Source organism: Panthera onca, chromosome B4 (assembly GCF_046562875.1).
Source record: "Panthera onca isolate mPanOnc1 chromosome B4, mPanOnc1 haplotype 2, whole genome shotgun sequence".
In the NCBI taxonomy this organism is placed as follows: domain Eukaryota; kingdom Metazoa; phylum Chordata; class Mammalia; order Carnivora; family Felidae; genus Panthera; species Panthera onca.
The window spans coordinates 121,105,257-121,129,698 of NC_138345.1; the positions used below are offsets into that span (position 1 = coordinate 121,105,257).

A 24,442-nucleotide genomic window follows, 5' to 3' on the forward strand; every position below is an offset into this window, starting at 1 on the left:
CCAGAAGCAGATAATCCTTCTCCTGACATATCTTCAAAAGGTCAATAGTAGCCTAACAGTATGTTATAATGCCTACACATTCACCTCACTTCATCTCATCACACAGGCATTTTATCATCTCACATCATCACAAGAAGAGTACAATACAATAAGATATTTTGAGGGAGAGCAACATTTATATAGCCTTTATTACAGTATATTATTATTTTATCATTAGTTACTGTTAATCTCTTACTGTGCCTAATTTGTGAATTAAACTTTCTCATAGGTATGTGTGTATAGGAAAAAACATAATATATACAGGATTCCATACTGTCTGAAGTATCAAGCATTCACTGGGGGTCTTGGAACTATCCCCCACAGACAAGGGGGGGTGGATAGTGTACTTTCTAAGTGGTGGAAACTGACAATAATCAAACGGACAAACTATTAGAAATTATAAATAGGCTACTAAAAGAAGAGTATAGGTACCATGTAACAATTACAAAAAAGTCTGGAGGGCATGAAAAGCTTTAGTTATGAAGTGGTTCTTGAGCTGAGGTGTGAATAATGAGTAGGTGTTAACTAGGTTGCTTGTGTGTGTGCACATATGTGTGTTTGGCAGGGGAAGGGGGTGGGTCAGCATTTTAGGCAAAGGAAATGGTCTTGAAGAATAAGGGTGCTTAGCCCATTTGAAACAATGAGAGAGGTTCTGGAGTCCCTAGACAGAAAGGAAAATGGCCTTCAACGAGGTGGAGAAAGTCTTGCAGGCCACCATACAGACTTTGCTTTTATTCTAAGAGTGAAAGAAACCAATAGATTTACGTAGAAGAGTGACATCATAAGATTTCCATAATAAATATGCTCAATCTGATATTCTGCTAATGTTACTCCATAGCTTACACAGTTAATCAGCTTTCAAGCACTATGATTTTTCTATTTGAATAACAAAGAAAATACAGGCAAGAGAAAGTAATAATCACAATAAAAAGCAAGCATTTTGTTGTGGTTGCTTGAGTCAGTATCACCATTGTTTTATAACCTTTTCTCATTTTCCAGGGGTGGGATTTTACAGTGGTGGGAACCCTTTTCCTGAGACATTCTACCGAGGTGCTCACGGGGTCTCTGTCTTCTTGCCAGATCTGCGTGGTAATCGCGGCCGTGTTCGGGATTGTCATTTACCGGGTGGTGACGGTCAGCACTTTCGCTGCCTTTAAGTGGGCGTTAATCAGGAATAACTCTCAGGTTGCAACAACAGGGACTGCCGTGTGCATCAACTTCTGCATCATTATGCTGCTGAATGTGGTAAGTGAGCTGCACGGTAACTAGCCCAATGGTTAAAATATGTGGCCTGCAGTTTTCTGCTGCTGCTAAAAGGGACCCAGCTTCAGAGGGGCTAGCCTGTCACGTGGTGCTGATGGCTGGGCAGCAAACTGCCTGGCATGCGGAGGATTGAGAAGGATTGAGTCAAATCTAGGCTCCAGGATTTTTTAGTGTAAGATTAGGCAAGGCACTTGCTCTCTCTGAATTTTAGTTCTCTTCTTTACCCAATAAGATAACACTGTGTATATACGCCTTGGGGAAACTTAAAGAAAGAAGATACTTTAAAGGCCCAGCTTAGAATCTGTAACATAGCTCAGAAGTGTTGGTTCCCATTTCCTTTTGATTCTGAATGATAGAAAAGTGGTCAGTTTCCAAAGCATTCCTTGGAATAGCCCTGCAAGGGGATGGCACATGTAACTTGTGTTAATTTCATGCTTTTTTCAGTTCTGTATTTCATCCCAGATGTCTCCCTTAAACCCCAAATTTATACATCCAACTGTCTGCTCCATTATCCTCCCCAAACCCCCTCTCCTCCCTCCAGAATCAGCCCCTCCACAATCTCCCCCATGTAGCTGCTCAGGCTGAAAACCTTCAGCATTACCCTTGATTCCTCTGTTTCTCTCACTGCTTCCAGAATTTGATCGCTTTTCACACATTTCCAAGTCCCACCTTGGTCCAAGACCCCAATATCTCCCTCTTGGGCTATTGCAGTGCCTTCCTAACTGGTCTTCCCGGCTGCTAGGTCTGCTCCTTCAGTTAGACTCATCACAGCAGCTGGAGTGAGCTTCTTACCTGTAAGCCAGCTCCTGTCACTGCTCTGTTCACCATGTCTGATGGCTTTCCTCTTGCTCAGAATAAAAGTTCACATCTTCATGTGGCCTCCAGGACTCTTCTTCTGGCCCCAGTGACATCTCTGACCTTGTCTTCTCCCTACTCACCCTGCTTCTCCTGTTCCATTTGTTCCCTGGATGTGCCAGGCATGCTCTCACCCTAGGCTTTTTATTTGCTCTTATCTCTGCCTGGAATATTCTTCCCTATGGGGTCTGCATGACTTACTCCCTCACCTGCTTCAGGTATTTGTTCCAATGTCACTCTTCTAATATAAGGCTTCCATGGTCACTCAGTTTTAGAATTATAACCACTCCTGCTTCTGACAATTTCCTATCTCCTTACCTGCTCTGTTTTTCTCTGTGGTGCTTATCACCACATAATATGCTTTTTAAAACTTATTTTATTATCTGTCTTCTCTATTAGAATGTAGGCCTATGGGGGCAGACACTTTTGTCTATTTTTTTTTTTTTTACTGTTTTTATTTTCCAGTGCCTGGATCAGGGCCTGGCACATAGTAGGTTCTCAGTAAATTGTTGTTGTTATTTGCAGAATGAATAATATTATTTGCTGACATTGTTAGATTTGAAGTCAACCTATACATAAAAATCCTGACATTAGAGATTTGTGGCAGGGGGTGAATAAGATAATGTATTTGGAGTGCCAAGCACAGTGTGAGGCATGGAGTAGCTGTTCAATTAATTATGGTGCCCTCCCCCTTAATTATATTGCATCTTAAATCTGGGCCATAATGCTGAAATGCTCTCATCATTAAAAAAGGGTTTTCCAAAGGCCAAGCAATTTAATACTGTTGCCAATATTGTTTAATCTGCTTGGATTGTAGTTTCTAGTTCTTTAAACAATTCTAAATTCTATAACCAATATACTCAGAGTGATCCCTAAGAGAATTCAACCCACCCAATATTGAAAAACTTCACTTATGATTCTTAAGTGAATTAGTAATCACTGAGCTAATAAAATGTAGGTGATTTAGTATTATTACTGCTACTAATATTACTATTATTATTGTTATTAATAACAGGAACTTGGAGATTGAGAATAGATATGTGGTACCCCCTGGCACTCCCTCCTCTAGGACTTAGCTGGTCTCCAAGTTAATTGTGGAACATACACATTGTGAAGGGGAGTGATTCATAGTGAAATTAAACAAACAGCCAGGGCAGTGAAAGATTCTATGTCTAGGTAGTTTGCAATGACTTAAAGCTCTCTTTTCTCTAATGTCTTATTAAAATTTAATTTGTACATCTTAATAAATTCCTGTATACATGTAATGAGTCTATAAATACATGGTTGCTCATACATTTTGAGCAGATACCAATGTTGTCAGTGTAACACTTTGTTTAACTAGAAATCAGTTACCCTGCAATCTCTACTTCATGAGACACACCAAGAAAAGAGGAAGTAAACAAAAAATAAAGGAGGGAGCATAGGGGGTAGGAAAACTATATAGTTGTGGACATTGCAAAGCACCTACTATGTGCTGGGAGCTAGACTACTAGGCATTTATATGTTTTATCTAACAAGCACGTCAGAGTCACTGAAATGGATGATGTAGAGTCTACACACTAAAGGTAATATGTATTTTTATAATGCCTTTAAGGTATATTTTCATTTATTTTAGGTACATGTGAACACCTTTGATGTTCTGATTTCTCACCAAGATCAAACTGGAAAAACAGAAGTTTACTAAGGCAAGAATTCTGACAAGAGCAGGAAATGACAACCCATAGCAAGGGGAAGGAAGGAAAATTTTAAAAATATATATGTAAAAACTCTCAAAGCAGCAGCATCCAAGACCCTTTTGTGTAGGAAGCAATTGCCTTACTCTCCTCAGCCATCTCTGATGACGTCCCCATCTGAGCACACACATTTACAGTCCTATCTTATTCCCTGAAGCCTTGCACATTCCATTATGAAGGCAACCAAGTGTGTAATATAGTTTGGAAAGATTTTCACCAGAATATCAAAAAACAAATTAAAAAGTAAGTCCTTAAGAAGCAAATATCATTTAAAGGACAGATGACAGACTAATAACTATAACGTAGCTTTGACCAGTTCAGAATTCAACTATCTACTGGCTTCTGAAATTATTCAACTTAAGATAGTTTCATGCACATTTTCATATGCATTTTTATGGCTACATAAGTTATTTTCAACTACTTAAAATTTTGGCCATACTTGTCTTGCAAAAAAGAAATCATTTACTCATGAATCATTACTACTTTACATTAATTGAATATAAAAATCTTGAGAGCTAGATTGGCTTTTATCTTATGTTCATTACAGCCTCTAATTTTTAAATAATATTGTTATAGATCACATACCCTGTTTCTGACTTTATGCTAGAGTTCTCCAACCCTAACTGAAGAAGCAGATGTATAAGGGATGTCTATTTTCTAGATTTTATGATATGTATTTACTTCTTACTGTGTAAGTGGCAGTTATTAGTTTTCATTTTATTTCTTCTTGAAAAATAAATACTTGAAAGATAGAGTGAGTAGGATGGGTTTTCTTGCTCCTTGTCATACTGTTTCACTCTCATTCTGTTTCTATTGTGACCAAAGAACATCTTAATATGGTTGCAAACAAAAGATGTCAATTAGAATATATCCCAGGAGGAGACTAAAAGTTATTGCCATCCTTTTTACTCAGGCATACCAATATGAATCAGATGTTTCATTATACTCTAAACAGTGAAAACCACAATGTCTTGTTCCAAAATGAAGTAAACCATAAAACATGGCTTGCATCAGAACATGCCCACCTACATTGATCAGGTGGACAAGATCAAATTAGAAGCACTCACAGTTTCTTTTGGAAATATACTTAAGGTCAGAAAGCTTTCTGTCAGTTACAGATTTTAACTTTCCCAATTTGTGGCATCCAGTTTGAGAAGAGATTTTCTACTGCTTGTATCAAAACAAATCATCCATTATTTCTATCTCAACTGCCTAATGAGAAGCCAGACCTTTTCCAGAAACCACTCATCTGAAGGTCTCTTGCTAGTCACCACACCCTCTGCTTATGTGCCCTTTCCAGCTGCATCCTGTTCAAAACCTCAGTGTCCATCCCCTTGCATCTGTGAACATTTTATAAATGTTTTATAAATGTTCATAGATACCATGGATCCCTACTGTGTCCCCATACACTTTGCCTTATTTTTCACAAGGTTAATATTAATCATATTTTGACTCCTGCATTGTTCTTTCTCTAAGTTACTTTTTTTTTTCAGTGTCCAAACCAAAACAATGTTGGCATGTCACCAGCTATCAAGACCTTTGAGACAGGAGTGCAAAGTGCAGCACTTGAACAAACATTAAAGATACAAATTATAAACTAGATAATCAAAAATTGTATTTTGAGGGGTGCCTGGGTGGCTCAGTCAGTTAATCATCCAACTCTTCATTTTGGCTAAGGTCATGATCTTGCAGTTTATGAGATCAAGCCCTGCATCAGCCTCTGCGCTGACAGTGTGGAACCTGCTTGGGATATTCTCTCTCTCTGTCTCTCTGTCTCTCTGCCCCTCCCCTGCTCGCTCTTGCCCTCTCTTCCTCTCTTTCAAAATCAACAAATAAACTTTTTTTTTCAAATTGTATTTTGAGAAAGGTTGTCTCACCAGTCAAATCTAATTTTCCTTGAAAATTACATAATTAACTTTAATGATAAAATGTGTTAACAGTAAAATATATTTTATTAAAAAACACCTGTCCTAATCTGTGGTTAACCAGTATTTTTAAGATAAAATTAAAATGTATGACTACACCACAGGATTTCTTATGAAAAACTGCACCAATCTCTTTTAACACTGGATTCCAAGAGTCTGAAGTTTCTATACACAAATTTGATACTATGGCCATATTAATTATCTTACTATAGCAAAGCATAGTCATTGCTGAAAGTTTAGAATCATACAGTCAGTATTTTATCTATTTCTGTAGTTAGTCAAAATCCCGAATAAGGGAATTGAGAAGATTGAAGGACCTTAAGATCAATGAGTCCAATACCCATTCTCAACCACATAAAATGAAAACAATGGTTTGAAGAAGAGATAAGGTAATATGCCCAAGCCTTACAGCTTGCTAGCTGGTAAAGTTATAATTCCAGCCAGGGGAATTTTAACCAGTGCATTTTCACCATTTCAGTCTAAATAGGATCTTAATTTTCATGTTGTTCAAATATATTTCACTAGTTTTCCGAAATTTCCATTTTATCATCTTTCATCTTAGAGAAGGCACTTTTTCTTTTTCTCAATTTATACCCTCTCTGGGGATGCAAACCTGGGTTTGCCCTGAACTGTACCCTGCACTTTTATAAATCATGTACACACACACACACACACACACACATACACACCACACACACCACACACACCACACACACCACACACACCAAACACACACACTATCCCTTCCCTCTTAGGACCCTCTATTTACCAAACAGCTGGGTAAGTGAAGGATGCATCCAATCCACTAATGGAAAAGCAGAGTATAAGCTTAGGAGTTCCCAGTAAGGTTTCATCACTTTAGTATTTATTAATGCTCTAATCTAGAAAATACAGCAGTCCATAAACAGTGAGATTACAGAATTTTTTATATTTTTTATCTATTTATTTTGAGAGAGAGAGAGAGAGAGCACACGCAGAGGAAGGGCAGAGAGACAGGGAGAGAGAGAGAATCCCAAACAGACTCCATGCTATCAGCACAGAAACCGATGGGGGACTCAAACTCACAAGCCTTGAGATCATGATCTGAGCCAACACCAAAAGTCAGATGCTTAACCAACTGAGCCACCCAGGTGCCCTGAGATTATAGAATCTTACCATCAGAATCAGTCTTAGAGATCCTAAGGTCCAAGAATGTTGTGATTTGCCCGCCATCACATAGCAAGCTGGTCATCAGTGGCAGCTAGTCTTGTTGCCACAGAATTATTCACTCCAACATAAGAAGTGAAATTTTAAAAATAGTAAAATGGGACCTTGTGCATTTCTTTCTTGCCCAGAAAGGACACAGTGTTTGTTTACAGTGTTTTCATTGTTCAAGTTATGGGCGGTTAATGAAATTATTTTCACTCATGACTTGATTACCTATTTCCTTTATAATTACATATTTTGTAGCATCTAGGGTCTTTTTGTTAAATGTATGAAATTTGTTTTACAGCTCTATGAAAAAGTTGCACTTCTTCTGACGAATTTAGGTAAGTGAGACCCTTCTTATTTCATGGTACAGTACTGTGGTCTGGAAAGCATCCTTTCAAAGATTCGTTTATGAAATACTGCTGAAAAGAAATATTCTTTTTATTTCAAATTGCATACAATAAGTTCTTTGCTTTCAATGGAACATTTTAAGTATGTCTAGCAATTGAGGGATCTTTTCTGTCTAAAGCTTTAAAGCTTGTCATAAATATTATCTATCATGAGGTAATGTAATTTTAGACAGGTTTTCTCTTAATGCACAAAAAATATAGCGTCACAAAAGTACATGTGAATAAAGTGCCCAGAATCATTTAGAAAATTGTTCACTTGCTATTGCGTACAATTTTCATTTAAATAAAAATGTATCAAGTTTTTCATAGTATATATAAAACCACAGCAAGGTTAGCTGTTTTGGAGACTGGGAGCCTTCTACCAGGAATGTAGGTGGCCTAACCACTACTGATGTTTGTAGAAATAACACTCACCTGGACAAGTCACCTTTAAGAACATGTCTCTGACTCCATAAAGCATTAGAACAATCTGGAAGCCTACTATATACTGTGCATTTTCCATGTTTTCAAGGTATAAAAATTGTCCCAATTTTGTTAATGAAACATCAGTCATTTTACTGTATACAATTTCAGAAAATTACATGCTCCCACAAGTAACCTATTTTAGCACATTCCCATATATAGCTTGTCCAGAGGGGGGAAAAATCACAAAAGTGCTTTCATTTATAATAATCATAATACAAGATGCCATGTATCGAGCTTTTCTATGTACCAGGTACAGGGGTAGGCACGTGGTATATCTCCTTTAATGTCGTTGAAACCTCCATCCTTACTTCTCCTTCCCCAAAAAGATAGAAGAGGTTCATATCCACAGAAGAGGTAACTGCATTGGCAGATTGTGTCCAATGGCACCTTGATCCAGGCTGGCAAAGATGCCGAGGTGATACAGTCCTGGTCCATCTGTGGTCGAGATACCTGGGAACCCATCCAGCTGGCAAACAACGTGGGATACCTTCCTAGGTTACCAGTAGTTCAGTAGCAGAAGTGAAACAAAGCCAAAACCCTTTTATTATCTTTTAAAAAATTTTTTTTAATGTTTATTTATTTTTGAGAGAGAGACAGCATGAATGGGGGAGGGGCAGAGAGAGAGGGAGACACAGAATTCAAAGCAGGCTCCAAGCTCTGAGATGTCAGCACTGAGCCTGATGCAGGGCTTGAACTCATGAGCTGTGAGATCACTACCTGAGCCAAAGTCAGTCGCTTAACCAACTGAGCCACCCAGGCACCCTTATCTTTTTAATGTGATTTATTGTCAAATTGACTAACATACAGTGTGTAAAGTGCGCTCTTGGTTTTTGGGGTAGATTCCCATGGTTCATCACTTACATACAACACCCAGCGCTCATCCCAACAAGCGCCCTCCTCAATGCCCATCACTCACTTTCTCCTCTCCCCCACCCCCGCATCAATCCTGTATTTTCTTCCCTCATCAGCAGTACAACCTTGTTAAATTATATTCTCCCCTCCCTTCTCAGATATGCTCCAGCAAGCATTTTGAATTATAATTAGTGGAAAAGGAACTGATGGGGTGAAATGGTAAAGAGCAATAGAAGCTCAGGGAATGTGGAAACAGAAAAAGTACTATTGTATTAAATACATTTTCCTTGACATTGTTTGGGATGAGGTTGAAGCTCTGAGGGAAGGATAGGTGCATTTGACATGAGATGTCAAGTTGGAAGTTTGATTTATACTTTGATTCATATCAGTGTCCAAAGAGCATTTGCTTTATGGAAGTCAAAATATAAAGAGATGAGAACTGGCACATGACTGAGGTAAGGATATTATAAGATGCAGATGGTGATATACAGTAAAAGCTCTAAAAATGAGGTCGTCTCCTTTTTATTTGTCCACGGGAATGAAAAATGATGGATGAGGGTGACAGGCAAAGAAGTCAGATACTCAGCTTTCTGGGAGGGGGGGTCTGACTCCCTCTTGCCCAACAGCACCTGACATTTCACCAGAATATATATTGAGAACAAGGAATTATTAGGAGCTGGAAGAGAAACTGACCCCACACAGACCCTACCTCACAGGGGGAAACTAAGAGCAATGGAAAGACTCCTGCAGGGTGCCAGGCCTGGGAATGAGGCCCCTTAAGCCTGGCTGCCTCTACTCCAGGCTCTCTGGGCATCCTGTCACAGCAGAACAAACTGGATATTCCATCGCTTCAGATGTGTCAGTAGCTGCTTTCCACCACAACCTGGATGGGACTGGTCTGCAAGCTTAAGGCTCGATCCCCTGGGTGGTCCATTCCATCACGTACCATCTACAGGCACTGTGGTCTCCTGCAGCTTCCTTAGAACACCTCTGCTCCTGTGTGTATAGGGAGCAGGGCAGAGGGAGTTGAGAAGGGGTCAAATGCAGCCTCTGAAATTCTACTCCCCTTTTGTCCACAGAACAGCCTCGCACAGAATCTGAGTGGGAGAACAGCTTCACCCTGAAAATGTTTCTTTTTCAGTTTGTCAATCTGAACAGCTCCACGTTTTACATCGCATTCTTCCTTGGAAGGTAAGAACCTGATCTCTCCACGCTTTTGGAGGCCAGGACAGAGCGTGCAGAGGTCGCTGACCAGGGTGACAGAGAAGCACCTCCTTTAGAGTGATTTTTACAAAGGCTAAAAAGAGAAGATCAGCCTCCTCCTTTCCCTTCCTATTCTCCTCGTGGGGAATGGTCGCTCCACTCAAGTGTTACCTGTGCACCTTTTCTCAGTGTAAGGTACACAGAGGAGAAGCATTTGCACAAGTGAAGGATGAATTTAAAACTTGTGGGCTCCATCCACACCTGAATCAGGACCCTGGGTCTCACACCAGTGCAAGCAGGTGGTATAATGGGGACAGTGATCTGCAGTGTATCCTGGATGCCGGCCTTCACAGAAGAGGGAAAGGCATCCAGACAGGAAAGGGGCTGACATAGGACTCCAGAGGAGAGTAGGCAACTTCCGAATCCAGCAGTTATGAGGATTTGGAAAGGCTCCTGTGTGGAGCAGTCCTGTCCTATGGGTTCCATTGCTCCAGGAAGTGTTTCCCAGGAGATGAGAACCAGAGGAGGGTGGAGCATTGGGTTTTGCTGGCATGGACGCAGCAGCCTCTCCTCGGTTTCGAGCTATTTCAGCATGCAATTCTAGTGAATTGTGAAATGCAAATAGTGAAGCTGGTTATTTTTTTAAATTAAACTTTCATTCAAAAAGATCAGAATGTGTTTCAATCCAACATGCTGTTACACAGGCCAGAGCACTTGCTACTTAGCAGAAAATGTTCAAAGCCACAGCAAGCAACGAGAGCTGGCCTCTGTGGTTAGCAGCCAGGCAGTCCAGAAGGGATATATCCCCCGGAGAATTCCAGAAGCTGCGGTTTTGACAGCTCTGGAGAGTTTCCTAATTCTCTCAGACCTGATTGTACCCGTAATTTTCACTGGAGGATAGGCTACCCTGAACATAATAGTCACCGAAAGCTTAGACCTACAGGATGCTAATGGTCTGTTTTTCTGTGTGTTAAAGATTTACAGGACACCCAGGTGCCTACTTGAGGCTGATAAACAGATGGAGACTAGAAGAGGTCTGTATTCTTCCCTATCTCCTTGTTTGCTACAGACTTCTATTAAACAGCCTAGGGCCACTTTGTGCAGATTAGAAACCAGACACTCTTTCTTCCTCTCCATTGATTCTGGAATTTCTGTGTTTGCTTACCTTGCAGTGCCACCCTAGTGGATGCCTTATTGATCTCTGTATGCAAATGGGTATTATAATGGTGCTAAAGCAGACCTGGAATAATTTCATGGAACTTGGCTACCCGTAAGTACCTTAGACATGTGTAGTAGAGATGCAGCATTGCTCATTATTGGCTTTTCTAGGCGTGGCAAGTAAGATAAGCAATGCAGACTCAGCAGCTACACCAGGGCATGTACCTGGAGCTAAGCGTTCATGCTCAGTTATTCAAAGACGGTCATAAAAGTAATAAACATTAGCTCTTTAGGAAGATTTAGCATAAGAAGTATGAATGATAGTGAATATTCTTTTAAAAAGTCTCTGTGGGGCCCTAAATATTGAACACTTGCTTGGAAGTTTCTTTAAATGATGCCTCTGACCCTCATACCATAGCACTGCAAGGCTCTCACTAGTTAAGACACATTAACTAGAGCTCTGCTCTCCCATGCCCATGATAAATCAGGAATTAATTTTTTTTAACTATCTTAAATTCAAACTCTACAGAAAAGGAACTTATGGGGAAAAAAAGTTTAGACATGCAGAAAAGAAACTGGAGTATTTCTAAGTCAACATATCCTAACCAGCAAAAATATGTTCACCTGGTGATAAGAGTTTATGTTGATGACAATAGGCAAAAAACATGCATCACTTTTATAAGGATAACTGAATTCTGCTGTGTTTGCTCAGCTCTGGTCAGTTAAGTTTTAAAGGAACATGAATCAGCAACTTCTCTTTCTGCTTTTTTTTTTTATGTTTATTTTTGAGAGAGAAAGAAAGAGTGCAAGCAGGGGAGGGGCAGAGAGAGGGGACAGAGAATCTGAAGCAGGCTCAGAGCTATTGTCAGCACAGAGTCCGACATGGAGCTCAAACTCACAATCTGTGAGATCGTGACCTGATCCAAAATCAAGAGTCGTACAGTTAACTGACTGAGCCACCCAGGAGCCCCTCTCTTTCTGCTTTAATTCCTTCCACACCTACTGGTTTTCATGGCAGCTTGGTGTCTCCATAGAGAACTCCAGGTTTCAGGGAGGACCATTCAACCAGAACAATTAGCTAGAACTTGGATCGCTTTGAAAAAGTCCCCTCTTAGCTCTTTGTTGGAGCCAATGCCAGTAGTTTTTGATTCTTAGAATTCTTTTTAAAAAACGTATTCCAAGTGCTTGATGTTTTCTATAAAACTTTTTTAAATGCATAAAGTTTAAAAATTAACAGCATTGTATGCTTCTTTAAAGTATAAACCATAATTTATCAAAATGTCAGAGACATCAAGGGAACTATATTTTTTTAAATTTTTTTTAACGTTTATTTGTTTTTGAGAGACAGAGAGAACAAGCAGGGGAGGGGCAGAGAGAGGGAGACACAGAATCTGAAGCAGGCTCTAGGCTCTGAGCTGTCAGCACAGAGCCTGATGCAGGGCTCAAACCCACATACTGTGAGATCATGACCTGAGCTGAAGTCAGTTATTTAACCGACCGAGCCACCTAGGTGCCCCCAAGGGAACTATATTTTATCTTCTAGTATTATGGACATAGAGCAAAATTGTGGAATAGGTCATGGGTCTTCGATACCCCCTCTCATTTTTTCCTTTATTTCACATTTTGTTTCTGGTTGGGTTTTTGTTTGTTTGTTGGGTTGGTTGGTTTTGTTTTTGGGGGGTTTTGGGGGGCATTTCTACTCTTGGATACCCTTCAATTTTTCCTTGTCCCCTACAGCACACAGACCTGACCCCCCACCCATTTCCTTAACCCCGTTCCATATCATAAGATGCACTCCTGAACATTACTAAGGATTAATGTGCTAACCTCACCAGTATAGGATGCGTTTTACTGGGAATCAGAGCCCCTGTCTCAAGATCAAGCTAAAAGCAGGCAAGTCCAACTGTGGAACTGTATGCAGACTTCAGTGTGCCAAAAAGAGGAAGCATTTAGTGGGTTTGCAGATCTTCCGGGACCTCCTCAGAATATGCAGATCAGCACCCACATGGTTAAGATTGCTCATGGGTCCTGAGTTAAGTCAGCTAAGCCACACCTTCCTCTACTCCAAGGTCAGGGTATTGCCTTCGTGCCAGAAGATCAGTTTATAGATGCTCTCTGTCCTCTATCCAGCCCTCCAAGGCAACACTAAACATGAAACAATGTCATGAATATTTAAAATAAGTTCATCAGACATTCTGTTCACTTGCAAGTACAAATGCATGAAGTATAGCCTCCATTGTTATTTTCTTCCTAATCCAAGGTTTTATGTCCTTGGCAGCCTATCCTAAAAAGTTTTAAATGATGGTTCCATATTTGAATTCTGTCTTATTACTTATGTCTTACGAACAGCCATATATTTTTTTAAAGGAACTTATCTTGTCGTGCAGGTTAATTCAGAATTGGTGGACCAGAAGGAAAGTACGACAAGAACGTGGACCTGAAAGAAAAATAAGTTTCCCACAGTGGGAAAAGGACTACAACCTTCAGCCCATGAACGCCTATGGACTCTTCGATGAATATTTAGAAATGAGTATGGAAATATCCTATTTTATCCTATTAACTCTAAATTCAAATTCTAGATCTCAAGCTATAATTCAGCTAGACACGCACCCATTATCACTGAGGCCAGAAGCACGTGGGGACTCTTAAGTTAAGTGCTTCAGAGGAGAGAGTTTCTTGCTTTAAGAAGTTCAGTCCATAGAGATGGTGCCAAAAGCCAGGTTGCTTCAAACTCCTCATGATATTGCGTCCTGTCCCTTATAATCAATCACCAGAAAACAAGAATGGGTTGGAAAATTTGGTGGGCCAAAAAAAAGGAGTTATCATTCATGGCATGATTGATTCTCTCATTTAGCAGACATGTATTGAGCCATGTTATGTCCAGACAGACTGTATGCTTGGCACTAGAACTACAAGAAGGAATAAGGCATAGTCCCAGCTCTCAAAGAACTTATGTGGGGGTAAAGTCAGAGATATAAAAATAAATGCAGTAAAGTATAATAGATGCTGCAGGATACATCAGGGGAGGCTTAGAGGGAGCCGCCATTTCTCTTGGAGATGATGGCAGGAAGCCAGGAATGCTTAAACTATGCAACTTACATTTAAGGAATTAGATTTCTCTATTATTCAAACCCAAGTTATTTATCTTAGCATGTTATTTAAGAGCATGGGCTATGGAAACAGATTGCCTGGGTTTAAATCCCAGCCCTATCACTTATTAACTATGAAATCTTGGGTAATAACAATCTCTGTCTCAATTTGCTCACCTCTAAAGTGGGGATAATAATGAGTGTAACCACTTCATAAGGTCTTTGTGTGGATTAAATGAGTTAATGAATGGAAAGGGCTTAGAACAATGACTGGCTCATAGTATACACTTGGTACATGTTATCTGTATCATTGTTATTATTTTCCTGTTCTTATCTCCCAGGGGAGAAAAGCTAACAAAATCTCTTAGCAGATATATTGAGTGTGTATAGGTTTGTTTGTTTTTTTCAATTATGTTTATGCTCTGTAACATGGGGTAAAAGTGAGGGTACGGATGGACAAGAAGCATTACTTCTGAAAGGAGTTCTTTCTGGGAAAAATCTGAAAATTAAATGAATAGCAGAATTGATGCTTAACGTTTTTTAGATTGCTTATGTCTTAAGCATCTACTGATGTTTTTGGAGTTTCAGTTATAGAAGGGCAGAATGATATAACTCAGAGAAGAAATCAATGTGGGCATTAATAATAAAACTTAATAAAGGGAATTCATTAAGAGAACTAACCCCTCTGAGGTCTCTTAATGGACTCTTCTCCCATAAAGAAGGAAATGAACAATAATGTTGGTATATTGAGTGCTTGAAAAGAAGCTTTTATGTGGCTGGAATTAGTACAGTTCCAAGTACTGCGGTATCTGTAACAAGAAACAAATCTTGGAAGCATCGCAAGCAGACCAGAGAATCCTAACTGCTTCCTTCTATTCTCGTCATTTTATTTTCTTAATGACTTCCCTGCTTTGTTTTATATATTTTTAAATGTGTTCATTAAAGTATAACAGATAATGCAAAAACTATACAAGTGTACAGATCCATAAATTTTTACAAATTTTCCCATCTGTGTAAGTAAGAGTTTGACAGACTACTAGCCCTCAGGCCAAATTGAGCCCACTGCCTATTTTTGTAAATAAAGTTTTATTGGTACATAGCAATATCCATTTAGTTACATATTATCTATAGTTCATTTTGCACAACAGTAGAATTGAGTAGTTGTGACACTGTATAGCCCAGCCCATCGAGTCTGAAATATTTACTGACTCCTTAAAGAAAATGTTTGCCATTCTGTGTGGTAGATCAAGAAGCAGAATATTATCATTATCAAAGAAGGCTCCTTTGTTTTCTTTCCAAGTCATAACACCCTCACTAACTACTTTTCTGGTTTTTAATGCCATAGATTAATTGTAGCTTTTTTAAATTTCCATGTGAATGAAATTATACAATACACACTGTTCTTTCATTCAACATCATGTTTATAAGATTCTTCTATGTTGCTACAGGTAGTAAAATTTTATTTTCGTTACCATATAGTATTCTTAGAATGTATACCTGAAGCAAATGAAGCAGGTGGAATTTCTCTTTGATACTCACCTCCATCTTTAGGCATATGTGGGGATTTTTTTTGCATTTCTACTCCCAGATAGTCCCCAATTTTCTCTTCTGTTCCCCTAAATCACATAGACCCCCACCACCCCCAACTTTCAACCCTTTCCCATATCATAAAATTTACTTTATGAGTATAAAACTTCATGAGCACTGCTAAGGATAAACATGCTAGATAAATGCTTTCTAATAGGAATCAAAGCCTCTGTCAAGCTTGAATCAAAAAAAAAAAAAAGTCAAATTTACTTGTGGAAATGCGGATGTCCCTGTGCCAATAGATGAACTATTTTGTGAGTCTGCAGATCTTCTAGGCTCCTGGAAATAAATAGGAATATACCAATATTTATCTATCCATTCTACTGGGGATAGATATGTGGGATATTTCCAGGTTTGAGCTCTTACAAATAATACTGCTGTGAACGTTTTGTACCTGTGCTTTGGTTAACATATGTACATATTTCTGAAGGGAATTTATGTAGGAGTGGAGTTACTGGGCCATAAGATAGGCACCTGTTGATCTTCAGCAAACACTGAGTTTTTAAAACTAAGTTGTACCAATTTACAACTTAGCAGTCTTAGAGTATTAGTTACTCCACACACTCACTAAAACTTGTTAGTCCTTGCAAATATTAGCCTCTCTGGTTGGTGTGTAGTAGTATGTCATGGTTTTAATTTGAAATTTCGTGGTGACTAGTAACGCTGAGCACCTTTTCATATGTTTATGGCTATAAGGCTATGCTTTTTTTTGTGAATTCCCATTCAAATCCATGATCTTGTTTCTCTTTCTTAGTGGTTTGTAGAAGTTATTAACCTATTTTGGATATGGGTCCTTTGTCAGGTATCTATGTTGCAAATCAAATAGCCTTTCCCAGTTGGTGACTTGGCTTCTTACTCTCTTGCTGATACATTAAAGTGAACAAAAATTTCAACTTTGTTCTTCAAAATTGGTTCCCTATAACTTTTAGAATCAGATTTATAATTTCTACACTTAGCTTACTTTTATATTGGGATTTTCTTTTCTCATTGATTTTTTAAAATGTTTTTAAAATTTAAGTTCAAATACAGTGTAGTCTTGGCTTCATGAGTAGAACCCAGTGATTATCTCTTATATATGACACCCACTGCTCATCCCAAAAAGTGCCCTCCATAATGTCCCCCACCCTCCCACCCTCCAGCAACCCTCAGTTTGTTCTCTGTATTTAAGAGTCTTTTATGGTTTGCCTCCCTCTTTGTTTTTATCTTATTTTTCCTTTGGTATAAGAAAATGGTACAGGTTCATTCTTCTGCATATTGCTGTCCAGTGCTGTCCAGTTTCCTTTTATATTCCCTATGTTCATCTGTCGTTTCTCAAATTCCAAATATGAGTGAAATCATAGGATATCTGTTTTTCTCTGACTTATTTTGCTTAGCATAATACCTTCTCATTCCATCCACGTTGTTGCAAATGGCAAGATTTCATTCTTTTTCATTGCTAAGTAGTATTTCATTTTGTGTGTGTGTGTGTGTGTGTGTGTCCCACACACACACACCAGCTGATGGACATGTGGGCTCCTTCCATAATTTGGCTATTGTTGATAGTGCTGCTATAAACATTGGGATGGATATACCCTTTCAAATCAGCATTTTTGTATCCTTTGGATAAATTCATGCTAGTGCAATTGCTGGGTCATAAGGTAGTTCTATTTTTAATTTTTTGAGGAACCTCCATACTGTTTTCCAGAGTGGCTATACCAGTTTGCATTCAATGCAGTCCCTATCAAAATAACACCAACAAGGGCCCCTGGTGGCAGTCAGTTGAGTGTCCAACTCAATCTCAACTCAGGTCATGATTTTATGGTTTGTGAGTTCGAGCCCCACATTGAACAGTGTGCTGATGATGCAAAGGCTGCTTGGGATTCTGTCTCTCCTTCTCTCTGCCCCTCTCTCTCAATAAATAAATAAACTTAAAAAAATTTTTTAATGATACCAGCTTCTTCACAGTGCTAGAACAAGCCTAAAATTTATATGGAACCACAAAAGGCCCCAGATAGCTAAAGCAGTCCTGAAAGAGAAAACCAAAGTGGAAGACATCACAATTCTGGACTTTAAGCATATTACAAAGCTGTAATCATCAAGATAGTATGGTACTGGCACAAAAACAGACACATAGATCAATGATATAGAATAAAGAACTCAAAAATGGGCCCACAAATATATGGCCAACTAATCTTCAAGAAAGCAGCAAAGAGTATCCAATAGAAAAAAGAAAGTCTCTTTAGCATAGTGCTGGGAGAACTGGACAGTAACATGCAGAAGAATGAACCTGGACCACTTTCTTACACCATACACAAAAATAAGCTCAAAATGGATGAAACACCTAAATGCGAGACAGGAAACCATCAAAATCCTACAGATGATAAGCAGCAACCTCTTCTACCTCGGTTGCAACAACTTCTTACTTGACATATCTCCAGAGGCAAGAAAAGTAAAGGCAAAAATGAACTATTAGGACTTCATCAAGATAAAAAGCTTCTGCACAGCAAAGGAAGCAATCAGCAAAACTAAAAGGCAACCAACAGAAATAGAGAAGATATTTGCAAATGACATATCAGATAAAGGGTTAGTATCCAAAATCTATAAAGAACTTACCAAACTCAACACTTGAAAAACAAATAATCTAGTGAAGAAATGGGCAAAAGACATGAATAGACACTTTTCCAAAGCAGACATCCAGATGGCCAACAGACACATGAAAAGATCCTCAACATCACTCATCATCATGGAAATACAAATCAAAACCATAATGAGATACCACCTCACACCTGTCAGAATGGCTGAAATTAACTCAGGAAAAAACAGATGTTGGTGAGGATGCACAGAAAGGGGAACCCTCTTGCACTGTTGGTGGGAAGTCTGATTGATTTTTTAAGACTGTTTTTAGAGCAGTTTTTGATTTACCACAAAATTGAGAAGAGTGGCACATTTCTTACCAAGGATGAGCCTACATTAACACATCATAATCACCCTAAGTCCATAGTTTACTTTACTTTTGGTGTTTTACATTCTATGGATTTGGACAAATGTACTATGACATATATCTATCCTTATAATATTATATAGAGTATTTTCACTGTCCTAAAAATCCTCTGTGCCCTGCCTACTCATTTATCCCCCAACCTTGCCATGTACATACCTTTTGTTAAGTTTAAGAACTTTACTTATATCCCTAGGTTGCTAAGCGTTATCATAAGTTGTAATTAAATTCTATCAAATCATTTTTCTAAATCTACTAAAATCATGTGTTTCTTCTTTATTAATGTGGCGAATTTCATTGATTGATTTTATTGGTTGTTAAAGTTTTATTGGTTGTTCCACTGACCTAGCAGACTTGGAAAAAATAATCACTTGGTCATCCTTTTTTTGCTTGTATTGCCAAATTTAATTTGCTAATATTTGTATGTAAGTTCATGAAACATATACTATACTTTCTTTTTTGTAATGTTTCAGAATTTGGTGTCATTGTTATGATGACCTCTGATTCAGATTATTTTCCCCCTTTTTTCCTATTCTCTTAAACAGCTTGTGTAAGATTATTATTTCTTACATACATATCTGGAAGAACTCAGTGAAGTTAGCTAGACTTGGAATTTTCTTTGTGGGAAGATTTCTAACTGTATATTTAATTTACTTAATAGTTATAGGACTATTTCAATTTTCTATTTTGAGTATCCATTTTGATAGCTGTTTCTTAGTTGTTTTTTAACAAATTTATCCATTTCATGTAAATATTCAGATTTAGTGGAACAAAATTGTTTGAAATACCCTCTTCTTAACTTTTTGTTTATATAAGGCCTGTAATATTGTTCTCTTTTTCGTTTATAATTCTATAGTTTGTACTTTTCTTTTTTCTCTTTAACAGTCTGTCAAGAGACTTGTTAATCTTTTCCAAAAAAAAAAAAATCAACTTGTGCTTTGTTGATTTTATTTCTCTATTACTCATTTGCCTTCTATTTCATTCATTTCTGCTTTTATCTTTATTTCCTTTCTTATGTGTTATTTGGGCTTAATTTTCTCTTTTACCAGTATCTTAAGAGGGAAGCTTAAATCACTGATTTTCAGCTTTTATTCTTATCCAATATAGGCATTTAGAGCTATAATTTTCTCTATGAACACTTCTTTAGCTGCATCCCATAAATTTTGGCATGTTTTATTTTCATTGTTAAGATATATTCCATTGCCATTCATATTTGATATTATGTATTTTTTTAGTAATGTTGCTTACTTTTATGTTTATGTTACTAAAGTAAGCAACTTTAGTAATGTTGCTTTAGTAATGTTACATGTTTAGATAGTTGCTTACTATCAAAAGATGGGAATTTTCTAGTTCTAGTTATCCCTCTGTCACTGATTTCTAATTTAATTTCATTGTGGTCAGAGGATATTCTCTATATTATTTCAGTTGTTTGATATATGATGAGATTTGCTTTATGCCCTGGTATATTGTCTATTTTGGTGTGTGCTTCAAGTGTGTCCTGCAATTATTTGATATAATGCTCTACATATGTCAATTAGTCAACACTGTTTGTGTTGTCTTTATCTTCTGTGGCCTTATTAAACTTCGTCTACTTTTTCTACTAAGTTATTTTATCTACTATTTTCTCTACTAGATATTATCTACTAAGATACTATTTATTCACTAAGAAAAGTATATTAAAATTCCCACATATGATCTTGAATTTATTATCCTTTTAGTACTGTCAACTTTTCTTTTATGCATTTTGAAGATGTGTTATTATGTGTAAACAGTTTAGGATTTTCCTAGTTTACTGTTGACCTTTTTAGCTTTATGTAAAACCACTTTTTGTCTCTAATAATGTAATATTTTGAAGATGTGATGAGGAAGAAGCTAAGGAGCCAACATTGAAATCTTCCAAAGGACAGAACTGAACCTCTCACAGTCTTTCAGGACTAAGAAAATAAAGACTCACCAGGTTCTCAGTCACAGCCAAAGAACAAGAAAAAAACCAGAGGTGAACCACACTTTATAAAAACTACCATCTAAAACCAGCCCAGCTTAATCAATGACCATATTTGAAGTGACCATCTCCCTCTTTATCTGCCTTAACAGCAGCACAAGGAACATTTTCTTGTAGAAAAAAACATAACTGATAACAGAGATCAAGAACCTTGCTAGATAGTAAATAATTTAGGCTTTGGAGTCAAGAGGAAAAATATTATACAAGTACTTATAAATATGAGCACTTCACACATAAAAAACCATGTTTAGTTCAGAGATGGTTTTCAAAAAGAAACAAAACCAGGAATCTGGCCGGAACTGGCCTGAAAGCAATAGTTTACTATTTCTTCATCTAGAGTTTCCATATGTTTGGCAAACTATAAAAGTTATTAGGCATGTAGCCTGTTGAGTTATAAGAAATGTAAACATAAATTCATAACAAAGGAAAATGTCTGCTACTTCAAATGCAAAATTGGAGGTTCCTACCATTAAATACTATGAAAAAATCAAGGAAATATGGTATTACAAAAAGAAAATAATTCTCCAGCAACCAAATTCTAAGGCACATAATATTATAATTTAACTGATAAAAGAATTCAAAACTGTTATGAAGAAATTCAGTGAGCTACAAGAAAACTCAGGCAATTCAATAACTCAGGAATAAAATGAATGAACAGAAGGAGTTCTTTACCAAAGAGATTGAATTTATAAAAAAAAAAAATTCTGGAGCTGAAGAATTCAGTAAATGAGATAAAGAATTCAATGGAGATCATAGGTTAGGTACTAGAGAAAGTCAGATGGAAGAAAAAATAAATGACTTAGAGGATAGGAATATAGAAATAAAGGATAGAGAATTTAGATTTTTAAAAACTGAAGAAACCCTATAAGAGCTCTCAGATTCAGTTATAATGGCAAATATAAGAATAACTGCTATACCAGAAAGAGAAGAGAGGGATAAGGAGGCAGAGAGTTTGTTTAAAGAAATAATAGCTGAAAACTTCATAAATCATGGGAAGGAATTGGACACACAAATGCACAAAGCTAGTTGAACACCCTCTTATCTCAATGCAAAAAAACAAACTTCTCCAACACACATTATAATGAAACTGTTAGAAATCAGTAATAAAGAATTTTAAAGGAAGCAGGGACAGGAGGTGAGGGGGGGGCGGGGGGAGAAGTAACCTAAAAAGAATCCTCATTAGGCTGTAAGCAGATTTCTCAGCAGAAACTCTACAGGCCAGGAAACATGAAATGACATATTTAAAGTACTGAAAGATAAAAATTACCCACCAAGAACACTTTACCTGGCAGTTTTCCCTCTGGTATGAAGAATAAATAAAGGCTTTCCCAGACAAACAAAAGCTAAAAGAGTTTACCACCACTGTACCTCCCTTGCAAGTAATGTTGATGAGTTCTTCAAGCTAAAAATGAAAAGATGCTGATTGGTGACATAAAAACATATGAGAGTACATAAAACTTTGCTAAAGGCGAAAAATAAATTCAAAATAGAAGACTGTAATAGGATGGTGTATTAACCCCTTAATATAGTATAAAGATTGAAAGAAAAAGGATTAAAAATAATTATAACTACTATAATTTGTTAATGAATTGACAGCATAAAAAGAAGTAAATTGTAACATCAAAAATACAAAAAAGGAGGTGTAAAAGTGTGGAGGCTTTATAGGCGAATGAAGATACATTGCTATCAGCATAAAATGGACTGTTTTCTTTGTGAGATATTTTATGTAAGCCTGATGGTAACCACAAAGCAAAATTCTGGAGTAGATTCATGCAACATAAAAAAAAAAAAAAAGACTGAGCATATTACAATGGAAAACACCAGCTTCAGAGGTAGAAAGAAACAAAGGAGAAAAGAAACAAAATAAATACAAAATAGCCAAAAGGTTATTGGTTATGGTAAGATGGCAGTAGTAAGTTCCTATATATCCATAATCACTCTAAATGTAAATGAATTGAATTCACCAATTAAAAGGTACAGGGTGGCTGGCTGGATTAAAAAATAAGAGTCCCCTATATGCTGCCTACAGGAGTCTCATTTCAATTCTAAAGACACACATGGGCCCAAAGTAAAGGAATGGAAGAAGATACTCCATGCAAGTAGAAGTGAAAAGAAAGTGGGATTAGCTATACTTATGTCAAACAGAGTTCCAGACAAAAACAGTAACAACAAAGTCATATAATGATAAAGGAAGCAATACATCCAGAAGATACAATAGTCATAAATATATATGAACTCAGCATCAGAGCACCTAAATATATTAAGCAAATACTAATAGATCTGAAGAGAAAAATAGACCAACAGTACGATAATACTAGAGGACTTCAATACTCCACTATCAGCAGGAGATAAATCATCCAGACAGAAAATCAACAAGGAAACATTGGAACTGAACCAAACATTAGACCAAATGGACTTAAACATATATAGAACAGTCCATCCAACAGCAGAATACATATTCTTCTCATTGTGTACATGGAATATTCTCCATGATAGATCATATGGTAGGACATAAAATCAACAAATTTAAGAAGATTGAAATCATACCAACTAAATATTCCAACCACAGTGGTATAAAACTGGAAAGTTACAAGAAGAAAGTTCTAATCTACAAATGTGTGGAAACTAAAAAACATACTTCTGAACAACCAATGGGTCAAAGTAGAAATCAAAAGGAAAACAAAGTATCCCAAAACAAATAAAAATGAAACACAACATACCAAAACTTATAGGACAAAGATAGTTTTTTTTTTTTATTTCAATGTAATTAACATAGAGAGTTATATTAATTTCAGGTGTACAATATAGTGATTCAACTATTCTATACATTACTCAGGGCTCATCATGGTAAGTGTACTCAGCATCCCCTTCACCTATTTTACCCATGCCCTCCAGCTTCCTCCCCTCTGTTAACTACCAGTTTGTTCTTTGTATTTAAGAGTCAGGATTCTTTTTTTTTGTCTTTTTTTTTTTTTTTTTTTTTTTTGCTTTGTTTCGTAAATACCACATAGGAGTGAAACCATATGGTTTTTGATTTTATCTCACTGATTTATTTCACTTAGCATTGTACACTCTAGATCCACTCATGTTGTTGCAAATGTCAAGATTTCATTTCTTTTTTGATGACTGAGTATCCCATTGTATATAAATACCACCTCTTTATCCATTCATACCTCTATCAGTGGACTCCTGGGTTGCTTCCATATCTTAGCTATTGTAAATAATGCTGCAGTAAACATAGGGATGCATTTTTTTTTAATTAGTGTTTTTGTACTCTTTGGGTAAATACTGAATAGTGGAGTAACCGAATCATATGGTAATAGTATTTTCAGTTTTTTGAGGAACCTCCATACTGTTTTTCCACAGTGGTTGCACCATTTGCATTTCCACCAGCAGTGCACAAGGGTGCATTTTTTTCCAATCCTCTCCAACACTTGTTTCTTGTGCTTTTGATTTTAGCTATTCCAATAGGTGTGGGGTAATATCTCATTGTGGTTTTGATTTGCATTTCCCTGATGATGAATGATGTTGAGCACCCTTTAATGTATCTGTTGGCCATCTGTATGTCCTCTTTGAAGAACTGTATGTTCATGTCTTTTGCCCAACTTTTAATTTCATTATTTGGGGGAGGGAGGTTGGTGAAGTTCTTTATTTATTTTGGATATTAACTCCTTATCGTATGTATCATTTGCAAGT

At 37.3% G+C, this 24,442-nt stretch overlaps 1 protein-coding gene across 6 annotated transcripts in view; it reads left to right on the plus strand.

The window, feature by feature from the left end:
* ANO4 (anoctamin 4) overlaps positions 1-24,442 on the plus strand; it is a 416,532-nt gene that overhangs the window by 362,654 nt on the left and 29,436 nt on the right. For all 6 annotated transcript variants that reach the window (XM_060656635.2, XM_060656636.2, XM_060656637.2 and 3 more), the window contains 6 exons: positions 1,120-1,284; positions 7,308-7,344; positions 9,810-9,921; positions 10,910-10,967; positions 11,106-11,203; positions 13,479-13,621. In XM_060656635.2, coding sequence (XP_060512618.1) covers positions 1,120-1,284; positions 7,308-7,344; positions 9,810-9,921; positions 10,910-10,967; positions 11,106-11,203; positions 13,479-13,621 — 613 coding nt within the window. The remainder of the gene's footprint in view (positions 1-1,119; positions 1,285-7,307; positions 7,345-9,809; positions 9,922-10,909; positions 10,968-11,105; positions 11,204-13,478; positions 13,622-24,442) is intronic.